At 47.2% G+C, this 19,807-nt stretch overlaps 1 protein-coding gene across 1 annotated transcript; it reads right to left on the bottom strand.

Annotated features, from left to right (window-relative positions):
- Positions 1-5,388: 5,388 nt before the first annotated feature.
- On the bottom strand, positions 5,389-19,453 carry ALAS1 (5'-aminolevulinate synthase 1). Its single transcript, XM_055413964.2, has 11 exons — positions 19,304-19,453; positions 18,076-18,294; positions 14,165-14,413; positions 13,251-13,400; positions 12,220-12,442; positions 11,201-11,385; positions 10,458-10,637; positions 9,939-10,103; positions 7,727-7,995; positions 6,861-7,023; positions 5,389-5,698 (listed from the first exon to the last, which is right to left on the bottom strand). The coding sequence occupies exons 1-11, from the start codon at positions 19,443-19,445 to the stop codon at positions 5,538-5,540; spliced, it is 2,106 nt and encodes a 701-aa protein (XP_055269939.2). The 5' UTR covers positions 19,446-19,453; the 3' UTR covers positions 5,389-5,537.
- Positions 19,454-19,807: the final 354 nt, after the last annotated feature.

Here is a 19,807-nt window from a genome sequence, read left to right as displayed (position 1 = left end):
CTCTGTCCATGGAATTCTCCAGGCAAGAATACTCGAGTGGGCTGCCATTCCCTTCTCCAGAGAACTTCCTGAACCAGGGATCAGAACCTGGGTCTCCTCCATTGCAGGTAGATTCTTTACCATCTGAGCCACCAGGGAAGCCCATTTAATGCCCTAGGCTTCTGAATATTCTTAGGGAGCTTCCATGACATCATCCATTTTCACACTTGCATCTTTATTAGAAACCTTGCTTACACAGACTTCTCCTATGTAAGCAGTTGATGAATCCTTCTGCTCCTGCAGCAGTGCTCCCCGACATTTTTGGCACCAGGGACCCATTTCGTGGAAGGCAATTTTTCCACCGACAGGGATTATACAGGGAGATAGGTTCGGAATGATTCAATAGCATTACATTTATTGTGCACTTTATTTCTATTACTATTATATCACCTCCACCTCAGATCATCAGGCATTAGATCCTAGAGGGTGGGCACCCCTGCCCTGCAGAACGTTCCATCATCCTTTGTCCTCAGAATCACAAACAGCAGGGAGAAGCTGAGCTAATGACCTTGTTGACCCCTCCTGGCTCTGAGTTTAAATGAGAAGGAAGGTGGGTCTTGTTAAGCATTGGGAGAGAAACGTGACCCAAAGTAGAGGGGAAACTACTGGATGGGAAGGAGGTGGAGGCAGTTCCAGGCGTGGGAATCTGGTGGACAATGGAAGGGCCCTGAAGGCTGTCCTGGGGGAACCGGGCTGGGAAAGCTGAATGAGGGCGTTTCCTGAGCTGAAAGGAACCTCGTTGTGGTTCCCAGGGGATATGACTTCCATCTTATCCGGGGGGCCTGCCCGGTGCGTTATCTGATGGGACCAGGACTCCGCCAGCTCTCTCATCGCCTGGCCGGGCTAGGGGCATGGACCCACCCCCAGAGGACCCGGGAGCTGAGGCCAGGAGTGTCTCATTCCTCCAGTTGCTTGGCTGTTCTTCAGCTCATCTATCCATTCTAGAAAAGTAACCTTGCACGTTTTCACAGGTCGATGTTGTAGGCTGAATGTTTGTGTCCCCTCCTTGGTTGAAACCCTAACCTCAGGTGATGGTGTTTGGAGGTGGGGCCTTTGAAGGGTAATTAGATTTAAATTAGGGTAGGAGGTGGGCCCCCTCCGTGCTAGGATTAGTGGTTTTATAAAAAGAAGAGAGGGGAATTCTCTGGTGGTCCAGTGGTTGAGGCTCTGCCTTCCAGTACAGGTTTGATCCCTGGCAGGACTAAGCTCGCACATGGTGTGGGACAACTTAAGTTTGCAGGCAACAACTACTGAGCCTGCGCACTCTGGAGCCCACGTGCCACAATCAGTTACTGCGCATGTGCGCTCTGGGGCGCACCTTCTGCAGCTGCTGAGCCTTAGCGATTTGGAGCTCACGTGCTGCGCTTACTGCGCTTTCGCAGTCCGGAAGCACAGGCGCCTCAAGGCCTGCGTGCCACAATGACTTGACGCAGCCAAAAGATAGAATAAAGTAATTAATTTTTTAAAAAGAGAAGAGGAAGAGGTAAAGGTCACATGCATTTATAGCGAGAAGACAGTTGTCTGCAGGCCAGGAAGAGGACTTCCGCCAGTAACGGGAATCTTTTGGCGGCTTGATCCAAGACGTACAGCCTTCAGAACGGTGAGAAAAGTTGTTTCTTGAGAAACGACAGTGTTGTTTAAGCTCCCCCGCTGTGGTGTGTAGTTACTGCTGAGGCTGACCCCTTTTGCTTACTTAGCACATTCGCTTCGTGTTCGCTGTGTGTCAGGCCCTGTGCGTGGCGTGGGACTCGAGAGCGGCGGGAAACGATCTGAAGGGTGGACGACCAGGGCTTTGAAGGGCAGCGCAGCGGGGAGGCCAGAGCACACAACAGGGAATGTCTTAGCTCTGGCATTCAAGGAAGGTTTCTCCGAGGACTCTTCTGAGTGAGGAGAGGCAGTCACACCACGAACCAGGGAAGAGAAATCTGGGGGAGAAACAATGGCTAACACCAACCCCTGGAAGCTGGTGGGAACCTCCATGGGTATTTGAGACCCAGGAGTCTGGGTCTACACCTGAGGCTGCGTGAACAGGTGAGGGTGGGATGGGTGATGAGGTTGCTGAGATGGATGGGATCTTGATACCAGAGAATCTCATCAGCCTATTATGACAATCTAGAATATTTAAATATAATTTATTTATTTGTCTGCGCTGGGCCTTAGTCGTGGCGTGCAAACCCTTATTAGATGCAGCCTGTGGGCTCTAGTTCCCTGATCAGGGCTGCAACCTAGGTCCCTTGCATCGGGAGCTTGGTGTCTTAGGCCCTGGAGAACCAGGGAAGTCCCGAGCATCTAGAATCTAATTAGTACAATTTGAAAACCCAGAAAAATTTTCTGCAGGGGAGGGACAGGATGTGATTTTGGGGGCAGGGGCGTAGGGGGCGCTGCAGCTTATGGGATCTTAGTTCTTTGACCAGGGGTTGAACCTGAGCAGTGTGAGCGCTGAGGCCTAACTGCTGGACTGACAGGGAACTCCTTATTTTTTTTTTAAAAGCTTGCTCAGGCTGCTGCATGGGGTAGAGGCTGGGGCCAGGGCAGGTGCCAGGGTGATGGTGGCACAAGCAAGAGAGAAGTGGAGGTGTCGGGAAGTGGCCTGGCTTGAGGTGTATCTTTGAGATAGAACTTACATGACTTGTTAAGTGTCATGTGCGTCAAAGGGAGCTGACTTCCACACAAGAGGCTGGAGTTAGTGGATTGATAATGGCAAGATGAGGAGAAGGGTAGGTAGCAGAAGAGTGGGCAGCCCTGGGCGCCGTCAGGAGCTGTGTGGTTCAGCTGTGTGCTTGTTTATTGGCCATCAGTGATGTACGGCTTGAAATGAAAACCCAGGATGGTGTGTGTGTTGGAGGCATGGAGAGACCCGCAGAGAGGGGAAGCCTGATGTGCAGTCAGAGATGAACCCAGTGGGCGCTCAACATTCAGAGAATGAGCAGCTCAGGAAGGAGGAAAGTCAGGAGAAGTCAGTGGCCCAGAAGCTTAGAGAAAGCTATAAAAAGGCTAAGGACAACCACTTCAAATACCACTGGGAGATCCAGTGAGAGGCAAACAGATCAGGCCAGTGGATTTGGCAAAGACAAGCACGATGTGGCAAGAAAAGAGTGGCCTTCACGAAGAACAGGCTCAAGGACCAAGTAGGGAGGGCTAAGCAGAAAAAGGCAGAACAGAGGCGGCAGCTAGGTGGGGGTCAAGACCGAGGGAGAGCTTGTTTTATTATAGGATGTATAAGCGCCTGCTGCAGGTCCACAGGAAGAAGGTAAGAGCTGGTTGCAGGAATGCACAAGAAGCTATGGGACTCAGAATACAAGGGGCAGGAGTCAGGGGAAGGAGACCAGCCTGGACTGCCTTTCACAGGGAAGTGTGAGGGCCAGGGCTGGGGAGGGAGCAGCTGCCGCAGCACTAACTGTTTGCTGTGGGGAGAGGCTTGGACTAAAGCAGCTGCAGCTGCGGGTTGTGCCCTCAGAACTGCTTGGGGTTGGGGCACAGCTGGGCTGGCCACTGCCTGGCAGGCATTAAAGCTGTGCTGACTTCCCTGTCCTGCCTGTTGTAAGTAGTGCTGCAGTGAACATTGGGGTGCATGGTGCACGTGTTTTTACAAATTAGTTTTCTGGACGTATGCACAGGAGTGGGATTGCTGAATCTTATTTTTAGTTTAAGGAACCTTCATACTGTTCTTCACAGTGGCCAACTTACATTCCCACCAACAGTGTAGAAGGGTTCCCTTTTCTCCACACCCTCTCCAGCATTTATTGTTTGTAGATTTTTTTTGATGATGGCCATTCTGATGGTGTGAGGTCATACCTCTATGTTTGGCTGAGTAATATTCTATTGTATATGTGTAATTTTTGACAAAGGCAAGAATATACAAGGAGAAAATACAGCCTCTTCAATAAGTGGTGCTGGGAAAACTGGACAGCTACGTGTAAAAGAATGAAATTAGAATACTTCCTAATACCTCTACGTGGTTTTGACTTGCATTCCCTGGTGACTCAGATGATAAAGAATCTGCGTGCAATGCAGGAGACCTGGGTTTGAGTCCTGGGTTGGGAAGATCCCCTGGAGGGAATGGCTACTCCATTATTCTTGCCTGGAGAAATCCATGGACAAAGGAGCTTGGCAGCTACAGTCACCAGGTGGACACGACTCTGAGTGACAAACACTTTCACTTCTCTCTAATAATTAGCTATGTTGAACACATCTTTTCATGTTTGTTGGCCATCTGTTTGTCCTCTTTGAAGAGATATCTGTTTAGGTCTTTTGCCAATTTTCTGATAGGGTCGTGTGTTTTTTGATGTTGAGCTGCATGAATGAGCGTCTTGTTATTTTGGAGACTAATCCTTTGTTGCTTTGTTTGCAACTATTTTCCCCCATTCTGAGCGCTGTCTTTTCATCTTGTTTATGGCTTTCTTTGCTGTGCAGAAGCTTTTAATTAGGTCGCATTCGTTTTTATTTTCATTACTCTAGGAGGTGGGTCAAAACAGATCTTGCTGTGATTTATGTCAAAGAGTGTTCTGCCTATGTTTTTTCTAAGAGCTTTATAGTGTCTCACCTTACATTTAAGTTTTTAATCCAGTTTGAGTTTATTTTTGTGTATGGTGTTAGGAAGTATTCTAATTTCATTCTTTTACATGTAGCTGTCCAGTTTTCCCAGCACCACTTATTGAAGAGGCTGTATTTTCTCCTTTTATATTCTTGCCTTTGTCAAAGATTACATATATACAATGGAATATTACTCAGCCATAAAAAGGAACAAATCTGAGTCTTTTGTAGTGATGTGGATGGACCTAGAGTCTGTCATACGGAGTGAAGTAACTCAAAAAGAGAAAAACAAATATTGTATATGAACACATGGATGTGGAATCTAGAAAAATGGTACAGGTGAACCTGTTTGCAGGGCAGGAGCAGAGATGCAGATGCAGAGAACGGACATTTGGACACCACAGGGGAAGCGGGGGTAGGACAAGTTGGGAGATTGGGTCGACATATTACTACCATGTGTAAAACAGACAACAAGTGGGAACTGCTGCATAACACAGGGAGCTCAGCTCCGAGCTCTGTGATGGCCTGGGGGCGGGCAGGGGCAGTGGGAGGGAGTCAAGAGGCAGGGCTATGTGTGTAGGTACAGATGATGCACTTTGTTGTACAGCAGAAACGAACGCGACATTGCAAAACAATCATACTCTAATTTTCAAAACAGGACATGCTAGCTTCCGGCATTCTGGGAGGCCGTGCCGTCCTGGGTGGGGTCTGGAGCCACTACCTGGGACCAGGATATTCTCACACTTCTCAGCAGCACAGACTGAGTTTAAAGGGACGAATGGCCTTTTGATCCAGTAGCCAATAAAAAGAGGAACCCTGATTTAGACAAGAATTTATTTTCTGGACTACATGTTTACCATAATTAAAATTAATATAATTTAATTCACATACAAAGACAATTGTGGAGGGACTACCTGGATACAGTGTGGCCTGGGATGGGTGGAGTAACTGCGGGCACAGCACACTCAGGCCTGAGCAGACACCAGCTTGCTCATGCCAGAGAAGTAGGATTTCTCTCTTTCGCTCATCATTTCAAAATGCAGTGGCCTCCTGCAGAAGTTGCACTCGGCTGAGGAATGTGGCTTGAGTTCCAGCCCAACTCGCTTCCATGTGGCCAGCAGATTATCTGTGAGGAGAAAGTTTTTCAAAATTAGCAGAAGTACATACCCAAGACAAATGGAAATATACGTCCCCAATAAAAACTTGTACACAAGTGTTCACAGCAGCATTCTTTTTTCTTTTTTTCATAATAGTCAAAAAGTGGAAACAACCCAAACATCCGCCAATTGATGGATAAACAAAATGTGGTATATCTGTACTGAGGAAAATTATTTGGCAGTAAAAAGGAATGAAGTGCTGATTCACGCTACAATGTAGATGAAACCTTGAATACACTGTGCTGTGAAATAAGCCAGGCATAAAGGGCCATATATTGTACGATTCTGTTTGCATAAAATGTTATGTATAGGCCAGTCCACAGACAAAAAGTGGATCAGGGCTGGGGTATGGCTGCTAAGTGGTGTACAGTTTCTCTGAGGTGATAAAAACATTCTGGCATCAGAGTGCTGACGGTCGCACAACATTGCTTAAAAACCACTGAATTGTGTATTTTGAAAGGTTAGAATTTGTTTTATGTGAATTCTATTTTAATAGGCTGTTACTTAAAAAATAGAGAAAACCCAGATCTGGCTTTACTTTACACCCTTCAGAGAAGAAGCTGCTCCCACATGGCTCCATGTGTGGAACGGATCATTCCTTGCAGAGCAGCCCTAAAGGCTAGAGGCAGGGACACCACCGTGGGTGGCAGTGGAGGCTCAGGAGAACAACACACCTCTGAGGCAGAGGCAGAGCAGCCCTCAGTCTCTGCCTTCAGGTGGACGCAGGGGAAAAAGACTGGGTTATACAGAACTATGAGAATATGAAATGCTGAACAGAAGGGGTTAGGTGTGTAGTCAATTTTCAGAGAAGAGAGAAGTGCAGGGCTGAGCTCTGGAGGCCCGGGCAGGCTCAGGCTGTCAGCGGGATCTCTCCTGCAGCAGCCACCACTGGTCCCTGAGTCACACAGACAGAGGCGTGGATGGGAACAGTGAGCGGATCAGCAGGCTCCCTCAGTGCTTCCCATGAAGTGGAGCAAACGACTAAACGTCTTTCACACTTCTGTACCACCTGAGAATATTCTTAATTACTTGGAAAAAGAAGAGACAAATCTGAATGGCTTGAATCATAAATGCTGCAGATAGTTTCATGCCACTCTCCCGCGGGGCTCTGGCTGCTTCCTGGCTACTCACCCACAAAGTAGCTCATCATCTGCGGCGTGTGGTGGGGCGTGGGGGCAATGCGCAGCAGCTCCTCGCCCCGGGGCACTGTGGGGTAATTGATTGCTTGGACGTAGATATTATGTCTAGTCATCAGTTCATCACAGACCTCCGTGTTTTTAGCAGCATCTGCCACCTAAGATTGATAATAACAGAAGATAAGGCTGGAACCAGACAGCAGAGACTAGTCACATGCGTGTCCAAGTGGCTTGGGCTCGGCCTGCATATGCAAGCCTGGCAGAGAGGCAGAGTGCTGCCCCGACACCTGCAGTTTAAAGGGTTGTTCACCACAGATCAGAGAACTGAAACCATATTAGAAGTAACTTTCACACCGATCTCCCCCCAGGCTCCAAAGAGGGGAAGCGGGAGCTCCCATGAGCCTATTGTGATGGCAGTGGATGTGTGCACCCTTGGGATGAAGGCAGCTTTGGTGATACCAGCTCTGTTACTCAGACGAATTCAACTGTTGACGCCAACAGGGCTGCCCTTTGTAGCAGGCAGAGCAAGACCTGTATCACAATGAAATGAATAAAAAGCCATACTTCAGAGCTAGCCAAGCTCCGGCTTCCAGAGCTTCCCAGACACAAGCTCTGTGTTTACCCTGTCAAGGCTAGTGCGCTGGAGAAGGAACCTCTGCTCCAGTCTGCTGGGCTCAAAGGCGTCATTCTCATTGAGAAGTCAGCCAAAGGCAGAAACATGGCAGACAGCCACTGGCTACAGCCCTTCGCCCCAACAGTCACCCTGCCCAGCCCAAGTTCAGGAAGCCGTGAACCAGAACATCTCCTGGTCAAGTGCAGAGGCCCAACCGCCAGCAAGTCCAGTCACAGAGAGGTCATTACCCGAACAGGGATGATGTGACTGGGGCAGTGGACCACTGGCAGGCCGGCATCCATCAGCATCTGCCTCATGAGCTTCACGTTGCGCTGATGTTGGCGGCGAAGTGCCCGGCCCTCAGCACTCCTCAGGATCCGCACAGACTCCAGTGCTCCAGCCAGCAGCATGGGCGGCAGGGAGGTGGTGAAGATGAAGCCTGCTGCATAGGACCGGACGGTGTCGATCAGGGAACTCGTGCTGGCGATGTACCCTCCAACGCAGCCAATAGCTTTGCCTAGGAGGAGACAGGTTCATTTATTACAGCGACTGCCCTAAGTGTGCACAGCCAGGCACTGCAGAGCCTCAGAACACTTACTCCTTTCTCTCTCCTTTGTTTGTCCTAAGACTCAAATCAAGGGACAGCAGTCCATTTCCAAAAGGGAAAAAGCTGCGAATGTTATGAAAGGATCTTGCCCAAAGTCAAATGGCCCAGCTGGTGTCTGACCAGGATCAAAGTGCATGTCTCCAGGTCTGGCACCAGTGGCTGGTCCCGGCGTGCCTACCACCGAGTGCCACCTCCCCTGTGTCCTCCCTGCCCACCCAGGTCGGCTGCATCCCCCGCACTCTGCACTGTGCCTGCTCTGGACAGGGTCCAGCTGGGTGCTCACTGTGAGTGTTACCCTTGAGGCCAGAATGTCAGCCAGCTAAAGACACTAACTTGTTTTGGCAGGACTGGTATTACATTTCTACTTAAGTAATAACAAACTCCAACAAGGAGTGTTTGCTGGATAAACATGAAAACTCAGACCCTGTTATGGTTGATTTAGGGCTGGCCTCATTTTTCAGTTCTTCTTAAGTTCCCTTATATAATCAGTATCTCAGGTTTCAAGATTAAGGACTCCAGAAGAGTCCTCCTCGTTCTTAAATATTATGTTCTGTAATTAACATTCTTGCTTCAACCCCACACGTGGTTGGACTGGTATAAGCTGTCACAATGGAAAATTTTTCTCTCTAGCCCTTTTCATCTCTCAGGGACCATACCTTCAAAGGGCCCACGTCATGAGAGCTCTTTACAAGAAAAGGACAGCTGGAATCAGGACAGGACACTTGAACAAGAGTTCTCCTCCTAGCAGGGCTCTGCCCCAAGAGCCCCAGACTCTCTTGGTCTGCATGACGTTCTCATGCCCCTTGACGGGGCTGAAGGACACTCTTTTTTGCTTGCCGTTCCTTTACTAAGTGCAGGCTATAAAGTGGCATTTTAGCCAGTAACTGCATGTGTCTCCAACCGCTTTATTAACTTCTGAAATTCTCAAATTTATATAGAAGACATTTTTATTTCATAGACGAAGAGAAGGCCTATAGCAACTGTCTGTATACTGTTCACTTATGTTCTTCAAACTGAGGTGGGGTCTACTGTTACCTCCATGAGAAAACTGAGGCACAGAGATGTTAACCACCAATCCAAGGTCACACCGATAGTGAGTTACACAGGCAAGACTTACACCCAGCAGGCAGCAGGGCTACGGAGTCTGGAGTTGCTCCAAGAGACGCCGCCGCTCAACTGGGAGGAGCAGAGGATATACAAAGACACTGGGTGAACTGGACTGTTCCCATGTGCTAGGGACACAGCTCAGCACTTCGCAACACAGCACCTGAACCTGTAGCTCCAGGAGAACAGCACTAAAATTCTTCCTTTTTATTTCTTTTTAATATAAGGGAACAATCTGATGCAGAGAGAGTAAAAGTTATTGTCATGGTGTCTACCTGGAGCCACAACTATGTTTGGAATGAGCTCAGAGGGCAACAAATGGTACTTCCGTCATGTTAGGCTACGAGATTTACTTTGATTCTGTCGGCCAGGCCTCCATGACTCAAGGGATTCTGCTAAGCTGCGCCACTCACTGAGAAAATAAAAACTTGCTCAAAAAAGTGACCCAGGCTTTATATGCTATCAGACCACCTCTTCACCTGACCCACTAGACCAGCAGTCCTTGGTTTTGTTGTTTAGTTGCTAAGTTTTGTCTGACTTTTTTGCAACACCATAGACTAGTCCCCAGTCTCCTCTGTCCATGGGATTTCCTAGGCAAGAATACTGGAGTGGGTTGCCATTTCCTCCTCTAGGGGATCTTTCTGACCTAGGGATGGAACTCTCATCTCCTGCATTGGCAGGTGGATTCTTTACCACTGAGTCAGAATTTAATTTTAGTATGGATTACAGACCATACAAAATACACATACCAAGTGTTCCAGAAATGATGTCCATTTTGGGCATAACTCCATCCCGATCACCAATCCCTCCGCCTTGCAGCCCGTAGAGCCCCACTGCGTGGACCTCATCCACGAAGGTAATTGCTCCGAACTCGTGGGCCACATCACACAGCTCTTCCAGCGGGCACACTGCCCCTGAGGAGAAGAGACCACAGACCATGCTGAAGCACTTGCTTTGTCACAGATTTCTGTTTTGGTAAGGGAAGTGACTTAGCAGCAGCAGCAGAACACAATAACTTACCTTCTAAGATATTTTTAATATTGGGGAAAGCAATGAACTTCCCCCAGTTTCTGGACTGTTTTGAGATTTGGAGCTTAGTAAAAGCCAAAATAGAATATCTACAATCACCCAAATCTATACAGTGTCCCCGAACTACAAAATCCTGGCAGAAAGTGAAAAGAAAAGAAACTACAAAAAATAACGTCATGCTTTTAAGTTCAGGCCTGTTTTCATTAAAAGTTTTCAGGCTGGCCTCTAGATAGACTTACCATCCATTGAGTGGACAGTTTCAAAGGCGACAATCTTGGGGACGGCAGGGTCGGACCTCTGCAGCAGTTCTCGGAGGTGGCTGACATCGTTGTGGCGGAAGATGTACTTTGGCACTCCGCTGTTTCGAATCCCTTGGATCATAGAGGCATGGTTCCCAGCATCAGAGTAAATCTCACAGCCTAACAAGACAAAAATGGGCTTTATTCCCATCTGTACCAAAGCCAAATTATTTTCTCAACAGTCAAGGACAACGGACTTTGCCCTGAAAATGCTACTTTGCCCCTTAGGAAAAAGACCTTGCATGCCAGTTTCTTTCTGGCAAAATAACTAACTAGTGCTTCTCCTTTGAGAAGCCCCACATAGATGTAAAATAACCCAGTGGCACACAGTTAATCTGCTTTTAAATCTGGCTGCCTCACTCCAAACTCAATCAAAAGATAACTACACATGATTAAGAGAATTCTCCAAAAGATTTTCTTGAAATACAAAGCACACTGGAAGCAGTTAGTGTAAGGACAAGCCCTGCAAGTCTGATTCTTCTTTGTTACCCTGCTCTACTGGAACTCAGAATGTAACACTTCATGAAGTCTTAACTCAGTTAACACTTCATGCTCAATTCAAGAACAAATGCTCCCAGTTCCTAGTGTATCTCTTGAGTGGTTTCAGTAAGTCTTTTTTGTCATCTTCCTGTTATTACTGAGAAACCCAGACAATTCTAAGGCACCCACAGCAGGCTTCCTACCTGGCATCATCTTAGCCAGAGTGAAGAGGGTCGAGTCATTGGCCACAAAACATGAGGAGAACAAGAGTGCAGCATCTTTTCCGTGCAGGTCAGCCAGTTCCCGCTCCAGGTCCACGTGGAATTTACTAGTTCCAGAAATGTTTCTAGTACCCCCTGCTCCAGAACCGTGCTGTTTCAAAGTGTCTCTTTAAAAAAAAAAAAGCAGAAAATAAATCTCATGGTCTGAATACTGTAAGAACAGTTCCTCCCTCTAGGATCCAGGAGACTGACACTGATGTTGATGTAGCACTTCTTTCCCTGTGAATGTGGGGCCAGAAGTTTCAGCCACTTCCTGTCTAGACTGGGTGTTAAAGAGTCTCAACACCATAGTGATGATGCCTCTGGGGGGATCAAGAGCAAGGGTCCACTTACCCGTCTTCGTTGAGTTTAGTTAATTTATGAAGGTTCCTTTTCTGACAAACATTTCTTTCTCCAATAACATGACCTCAGGCTCTAGAGGGACATCTTGACTGATTGTCAGTTATACCATCTGTGAACCAGTCCCATAATCTTAGCCTGTCTCTGTTACTAAACCTCAGACTGGGCTCTCTCTGGCAAGCCTCCTTGGGGAATTTGGCCAGCAACTCTCTCAGGTGTCCTTAACCATGGCAAACTTCCTGAAGGACATGAATGATGGGCTCTACCATCCCACTGCTGCTCAATTTGTATTTCTCCATCCACACCTACAAGGCAGGGCACGTATGTGCAAGACTGCTTGGTGTAAGAGGGGTCCTTGCTTATGGAGAAGTAGGAAGTGAGCAGACATAGAGTCAATGAGCCCATGAACTTGAACCCTTGCACAAAGAGGGGCTCCATCAACTACTTACACGTTAGAGTTCCTCTAAAATTAATGTGTATATATTTTTAAAGGCTAAAAATTTAGCCTTTAAAATTTTCCCCTATAAAAGATCCAATCCCTGTAAATTGTCAATGTCTTGCTAAGTCATGCCAGTGGTATCTGAAAGCTGAGAGCTACTTACATGACGGCTCCACACACCTGTGGGTGGCGACTCATTCCTAGGTAGTCATTGCTACACCAGACAGACACCTGCTTTGTGCTGATGAGAGAGTCCGAATAGTCATCTGCCATGGGGAAGGATTGCGCCTTCCGGTTCACAGTTTTGAAAACTCGATAGCTATGGTCATTTTTTTTCTCATCAATTTTCTTCTCAAAGAAACGATCATACTGAAAAGTGCAAACAGCTAAAAACCAAACAAAAGATGGTACAATCTGATGGTTAAAAAGCACATCTAGGCTTTGGTAGAAGACCTAGGTTCCCATCCTAGCTCAGTCACTTGGCAGTAGGGAGGCTCTGGACAAATGAAGTACTCATCTGGGCAAGTTTCTTGACACCCTCATCTTAAGACTGTATGTCTCAAAGGACACTGTATGTGCCAAGCATTTAACATAACCCCCACCCTGATAGCTCAGTTGGTAAAGAATCCGCCTGTAATGCAGGAGACCCCGGTTTGATTTGTGGGTCAGGAAGATCCCCTGGAGAAGGGAAAGGCTACCCACTCTACTATTCTGGTCTGGAGAATTCCATGGACTGTATACTCCACGGGGTTGCAAAGAGTCAGACATGACTGAGTGACTTTCACTTTTCACTTTCTGTGAGCAGACAGTAGGAGCTAAGAGAGAGGAGGCAGGCTCTCAACAGGACTGGCATTTACTATAGACAAGAGCACCAACCTGCATCAAGCAAGGGGCATGGTTTTTTTAAAATTAATTTGGCTGCACTGGGTCTTAATAGTTGCGGCATGCAGAATCTTCCATCTATTGGTTGTGGTATGAGGGATCTTTAGTTGCGGCATGTGGGATCTATTACCTGACCAGGGATGCAACTCGGGCCCCCTGCCTTGGGAGTGCTAAGACTTAACCACTGGGCCACCAGGGAAGTCCCAGGGACGTGGTTTTTAATCCTCAACTCACCATGCAATTATATATTTAATCTTATATATGTTTAAGTTATAAACTGTCTTGCACTGGGCAAATATCAAGGAGACTCACATTTTGGCAAGTTATCTTGAAGAAGGTGGGACACTCCTTCTGGTCGTTGCTTTCGCATGATATCCTGAAAGTTCTTCAACAGTCCATTCAGCTCCCCTCCTTCGGTCTTCACGTTAATCACACTGGGATTCACTGAGGTTTGGGCAACCTCTGTAATACAAGTAACAAGAGGCACAGGGGATCAGTGTTCTATTCTGAGTCCACAATACCTTCCAGACATATTGTCAAAGATGGCTTACTGCCTAGTTCATAAAAATAGCCCTTCATAACCCAAGTGAGATGTAACTGAATATATGAAGCCTCTTTTCTTTAGTTACTGTTTGGTTTTGTTTTCAGAGCTACCAGTCAGCTATGAGGAACATTAAACACTGAAGTGTTATTTTTCCCCCATGGCTGGTTAGCATGCCTTCCCCACTGCACCCCCCAACCCTAACTGAGACAGTTTTCTTCATAGAAAACAATTCCAGCCATTTGATCATTTTTGCTGGCGAGGTTTGAGGGACCTTGTGTGTTCCATGGATACAGTCACAAATGGAATAAAGGCCACCACACAGCTACCACCCCTGAGACAGCTTGGGAGTCCTAAGACCAGCACTAACTGCAGTGACACTGTGTTTTCCTTTATCCCACCAGATGATGGGAAAGAAACACAGGGCACCCAGTGAACAGTTTATGCCTGCGGGGTATTTTCAGAAATTAGTTACTGTAAAAGCTGGTCACACCCTATACAACACAAAGAGAAAAGAAATTCCCACATTTTACCACACAGCCCCCTATCTGGATGACCTTTCTCCTTGGCCCTAAAAGAGGAAGATGCTGACACAAATACGCCCCTAGTAGTAGCTCAGACAAATCTGAGGGTCTGAGGAGCCGAAGGACCTCTTCCTTCTCGTGAGGGTCCCTGTCATGTTTACCTTCCCTCACGGCATGCATCTCCTGCACGTCTTCCTGAAGCGCCAGGCTGGCTTTGCGGAAGACGCTGCTGCCGCCCTGGCTCATCTCGGCTGCCAGGAAAGGGCACTTGCTCCCAGTGCCCTGGCTCGAGGCAAGGGAAGGGTGTCCAGACGGAAGCTGCGTGCCATCTTCAGTCTGCTGGGATCCATCAGGAGCCTGCTGCGATCCGTCAGGAACCTGCTGCACCTCGGCTTTGGCGGTTTTGTCCTCTGAGGGGGGAAACGGAAAAACTGAAGCATCAGATCTGGCCGCTCGGGACACAAAGGCCAACTTGTTTCTTTTTCTTGTTGCCTCAAAGACACACTGTATACTTCCCCTACCTCAGGATCCAAACACCAGTTTATTCTTACTGGGTTCTGCAAATTCAACTGCTTTCTCGTCTGTCTCACTGGAAACAATGCTCCTGTGAAGAGTTAACTGGCACAGTACCTACTGCTCAAACCCACAGTACCTATCACTTATCGATCCCCAAAGTAGTACTTTCTAGTTCTAGACAGCCCAGCATTCTTGAGTTGGATTATTTTTAGTAAATCTGCCCCAAGTACACTGAGTATATTTCATGAGAGGACACACTCTTGAAGGTAACTGGAAGTGGTCATACAACTTCCATACAACTCTGCTTATATTTTCTAAACCAAAAACATTGGTTTAGATTCTTGACCAAAAGAAGCATGCTGTTGCTTAACATATAAACTGTCAGTTTTCTCTAAATGGCTCAAAGAAGTTCATGACTTAACATAGCTGGCTGGGAATTAATTTCCTAGACTTCCCTCTCCCCTTGAGCAAAGTGTTCATCTTCTTTCTGGAAGTCTTTCTTCATCCTGAGATACTCCTGTGAGTCATAGGCCAGGCTCTCCTATAACTTGGGTAAGATGTCTCCATACAGTAATACAGTTTTTATTAAAATCTTCTAAAAGGAAAGTAAAAAAAAACCCCAGAAATGGGACTTTCCTGGCAGTCCAGTGGTTAGGACTCTGCATTTCCATTACAGGAGGACACAAGTTCAATCCCTGATCAGGGAACTACGATCTCGTATGCCATGTGACATGGCCAAAAAAATTGCTTTCAAGTTCATTTCATTCACTATAAAAGTCATTAAATACATATTCATTGTAGGAAGTCCAGAAAAATTGAGTTCTATCATTCAAAACATAACCATTAAAAAAAAAAAATCACCATTTCAGGACTTCCCTGGTGGTCTAGTGACTAAGACTCCACAATTCCACTACAGGTGGCACAGGTTCATTCCCTGGTTGGGGAAGTTGCACATGCTATGCGGTGTGGCAAAACAAAAACACCAGAAAACCAGAAAACAAACAACCCCCCGCCATAACCACTGCAGACAACTTAGCATATTAACTGTCTTTTCCCCTTTTGTGCAGGTTTAGAAAAAGTTTTACTTTTTCTGTACGTTGTTGAAGTGAAAGTCGCTTAGTCATGCCTGACTCTTTGTGACACCATGGACTGTGTAGTCCATGGAATTCTCCGGGCCAGAATACGGAAGTGGGTAGCTGTTCCCTTCTCCAGGGGATCTTCCCAACCCAGGGATCGAACTCAGGTCTCCCCCATTGCAGGCAGATTCTTCCCCAGCTGAGCCACCTATATGCTTGTTTTAATATGCCCTTTTCATTATAAAGATCTGTATAAGCCAGTAAATATTTTGAGTGTCATCTGGACGGTTACATGATAGTCTGTCGAGTGGACAAGTCACATTTTACTCAACCAGGAATACAAGAGGAATCTCTGGCGAGGACAGACTGGTGAAACAGGGTTTTCATTGCTCAGTAAAAAAAGCCGTAACTAATTCCTAAACAGTGGTAAGGAGGGAAAAAGATCCTACACGGGATTAAATCCTTTCTACTAAAAGAAAAAACCATTCTTTTCTTACAAGTTCACACCCAAAGAACATACCTAACAAGCCTGTAGGGTTAATTATTCCCCAGAATTAAGTGGAAATCTGAAAAGTTGAATTCTCTCCTGGAAAAGACAGACTAGAACTAAGTCTCTGATCTCTTTATTAAAAACAAAATTTAAAAATTAATATACAATGCTATATGTGTTAAAAAAAAATTACTACTTTAACAAATTCTGTATGTTCCACTTAAGTGACATTGCTAGAGTAGTCAGAGAGAGAAAGTTCAATCATGTCTGCCAGGCCCTGGGGGAGGAAAATGGGGGGGGGGGGGAGTTAGGATTGAGTTGCCACAGTTTCAGTCTGGGACAATGAAAAGACTTCTGGACATTGCCTGGTAGTGATGGCTGCAGAGCAATATGAATCTTCTTAATACTACTGTATACTTAAAAGTGGTTGCAATGGGAAGTTTTATATGTACTGTGCCACAGTTAAAAAAAAAATGTAAAAAGAATAAGGACAGCATGCTTGCATTTAGTTGGAGCTCTGTTACTAGTTCTGGCCAATAGATGTTAGTGTTGCTTCCTGGCTAAAATACCCAAGAGCTGGTGGGGATCAGTGAGTATCCGATGATATTAGGAAACTACATCATCTTTTAGATGTGATAATGGTACTGTGATGGTGGTTTTAGAACTCATCTTTTAAAGGTACAATACTGATATTTACAGAGGAAATTTCTGGAACCAGTTTCAAAATAGTACAGTGGGAGTTGACACAGTAAATGGGGACACAAGTGAAACAAAATTGGCCCTCATTGATTATTGTTGTTCAAAATTGAAATGTACTGTTATGAAAAGTTTTTAAAAGATTAGCTGATTTGAGACCTTCTCACTTTCCCCTCATGCAATAGTGACCCAAAAGCCATCTATTTCAGAGGTAAAGCTATAGGACACCAAAGTGTGAACCCCAGGTCACTGCTTAGAAGAGAATGGCCCCGATGACCCAAAGTGTGAACAAGATGACCTACCTTGTATGAATAAGATAGAAATCTTTTGTGTGTTAAGCCCGTGAGATTCAGGGGTTGCTAGATACCTCACAACTGAAGAGACTTAGCAGATACCTCAGTGTAGCCTAACACAACTGAAAAGCACTCAGGCACAGTTGGACTTTCTGGACTTCCCTGGTGGCTCAGATGCTACAGAATCTGCCTGGAGAAGGAAATGGCAAGCCACTCCAGTACTCTTGCCTGGAGAATCCTGTGGACAGAGGAGTGTGACAGGCTATAGCCCATGGGGTCGTAAAGAGTCGGACCGAACTGAGCAACTAACAGAGTTGACTTTGAAGATGGTTTAGTCTGGGATAGCCCACATGGTCTGGAGCCAGACAAAAAGATAAAGTATAAGGTAAGTGACTGTCTGAGAGTTCCCTTATGGTCTAGTGGCTGAGACTCTGCTCCCCAATGCTGGAGGCTTGGGACTGATCCCTGGTCAAGGAACTAGATTTCACATGTCGCAACTAAGACCTTGGTATATCCAAATAAAAAAAAGGGTGACTGCCTAAGTAATTAGCAGGAATTTGGGAAGGCATAGCACAGAGAAAGCAGTTGAGGGCAAAAGGCACAGGTCAGGCAACATAGCAAAGGCAAGGAAAAAAAAGAAAAAAGAAATCCCAACTTTAGAAGTTACAGCCTTCTAAATTCCATCTTTACAGAAAGATTCCAAAGATTCTTCGGTTTACATGAGTGAGGCACTGACAAACTCCCAACAGATACCAACATGCAATCCACAAGGTGGGACACTGGCCACTGTTTCACCTTTAAAGATGTGAAAACTAAAAGTGCCTACTTTGTGGGGTTAGGATGATGATTCCATGAGGTAATCGATGCAAAGAACTGAGCCTGGCACATAGTAACCCCCGCAGCGTGACCCTCATCAGCACTGTGCACAAGAACTGCTTCCAGGGTCTTGTAATGAATGCAGACAACCCACCACCCTCTACTTCATTGCTAAGGACACTTACTGTCATTAGCTGGAGGGGTTTCTGTGACCTGCTGGCAGAGTACTGCTGAAGTGGATAGGGCCCGAGGGGCTGGCTTGGCCCCAGTTTCCATCATCTTAGGGCAGTTTTGGGCATAGAACAATAGAGATTTGCCTGCCTTCTGCAGAAAGGCTTGAGGCACTCGGGATAAGAATGGGCAGCGACGAACAACAGTCTCCATCTCCCGGAGGTACACTGATCCTGCACAAAGATGAGGAGTGACACCAACACTGTTAATATTCGTGCAAATACCACCCCAAGGTCACTGGATTGACACCTGAAGTTTGCAGCAAGGGTACCCTGGGATACTAACGAGTCTCACTCAAAAATGTCTAAGGACAGCACTGATGAGGGACTAAGAAGTGGTTACCACACGCAACCCAGATCACCATCTTCTTCATTCCCCAGGTACCTACAAAGGCACCTGCAAAGCTACTTTACCAAATACTGTAAATAATGATGATTAATAACCAAGGGGTTGGGACATGAGGGACAAGTCAGGAACAGGTTTGGGAAGTCAGAGGCTCCTTGAGGAAGATACACAGTACAGATAAGACACCTTGGCACCCACCCAGGTGGTGAAGTGAGGCCAGGGAAGAAGCCACTCTCATCCATCCAGGCAGAGAGGGCTCTTAGGGATCCTGATCTTCTCCTGGTCCCCGCACACTCCCAAAACTCTCAAGAAGGCATCCAGCCCAACCCTGGGTTTCTGTGGCCAGGATTTCCCCGAGGGTATACCCCTACAGTTCAATGAACTGGGCATAACTGAGAAAGGAGAGGCGTACAGAAGGCCAAGGGTACAAGGGGAAATGCCGCTTGGACTAACTGGGAAGAAGCAAGGGTTAAAAAACGAGGGCCTTGGGTCTGGCGGAAAGCGGTGGTCCTGGGCAGGGGAGGGCTGAAGTTACGGGTAGAGGTGGGGGAGGAAGTGTCTAGGACTCAAGATTAACGAGGTGTCTAAGACAGGAATTCGAAAGCAGTCGGTTAAATGGGGAATGGCCATTCGAAAGCAGTCGGTTAAATGGGGAATGGCGGAAGGGGCAGATGTGGTAGGAGATCGGGCACAAAAAATGTTGACCCCGAGGTGGCGGGTGATCAGTGCGGTGGGGGATGGGGTCCGAATGGCTAGGGCAGCGGGGCGCCGGCAGGCAGGACAGGCGGGTGTCGGGTTGACCCCGGCTGCGCCACACGCAGAGCGCGGGGTCCTCACCTGCGCGGGGAACTCGGCGGAGGTGGCGGAGGCCGCAGGTACCCAAGTGGAAGCGTCGAACCAAGCCTTGCCCTTGTCTGCGAGAATCCTCAGGCCGCGATCCCTGTCGTCCTAATATACACCCAGATGGGCAGCTGCGCATGCGCCATGGGCGAGTGCGGCCTTTGCGCAGGCGTGCCGCGGGGAGGGCGGGGCGAGGCGAGGAGGCGCTCCTTGGACTTTGACTTGGTGGAGAGGGGTTTACTGGGACTGCCTGTAGCAGGGATCAAGTGCAGGGCTGTGAGCGGATACCTTCATCCTGCACCACCTTGCCGTTTCCCCACCAAGTATCCACATGCTTCAGAACCATTTGTGGGGCATAAAAGGGCAGAGTTGGGGGGAAGCACCTCTCGGGCAACTGAGGGGTTCAGACCTGAGGGGTTATACGACTATAAAAATAGGTGCCTTGGGTATAGAGGGGAGAGGGGAAACTAGGAGCCCCAAACCAGGGTCTTAAGCAGTATC

Source organism: Moschus berezovskii, chromosome 24 (assembly GCF_049115385.1).
Source record: "Moschus berezovskii isolate FMDL1 chromosome 24, NW_MosBer_1.0, whole genome shotgun sequence".
NCBI lineage: Eukaryota > Metazoa > Chordata > Mammalia > Artiodactyla > Moschidae > Moschus > Moschus berezovskii.
Note: the sequence above shows the minus strand (reverse complement) of the source record. Positions and strands in the feature narration are given on the sequence as shown.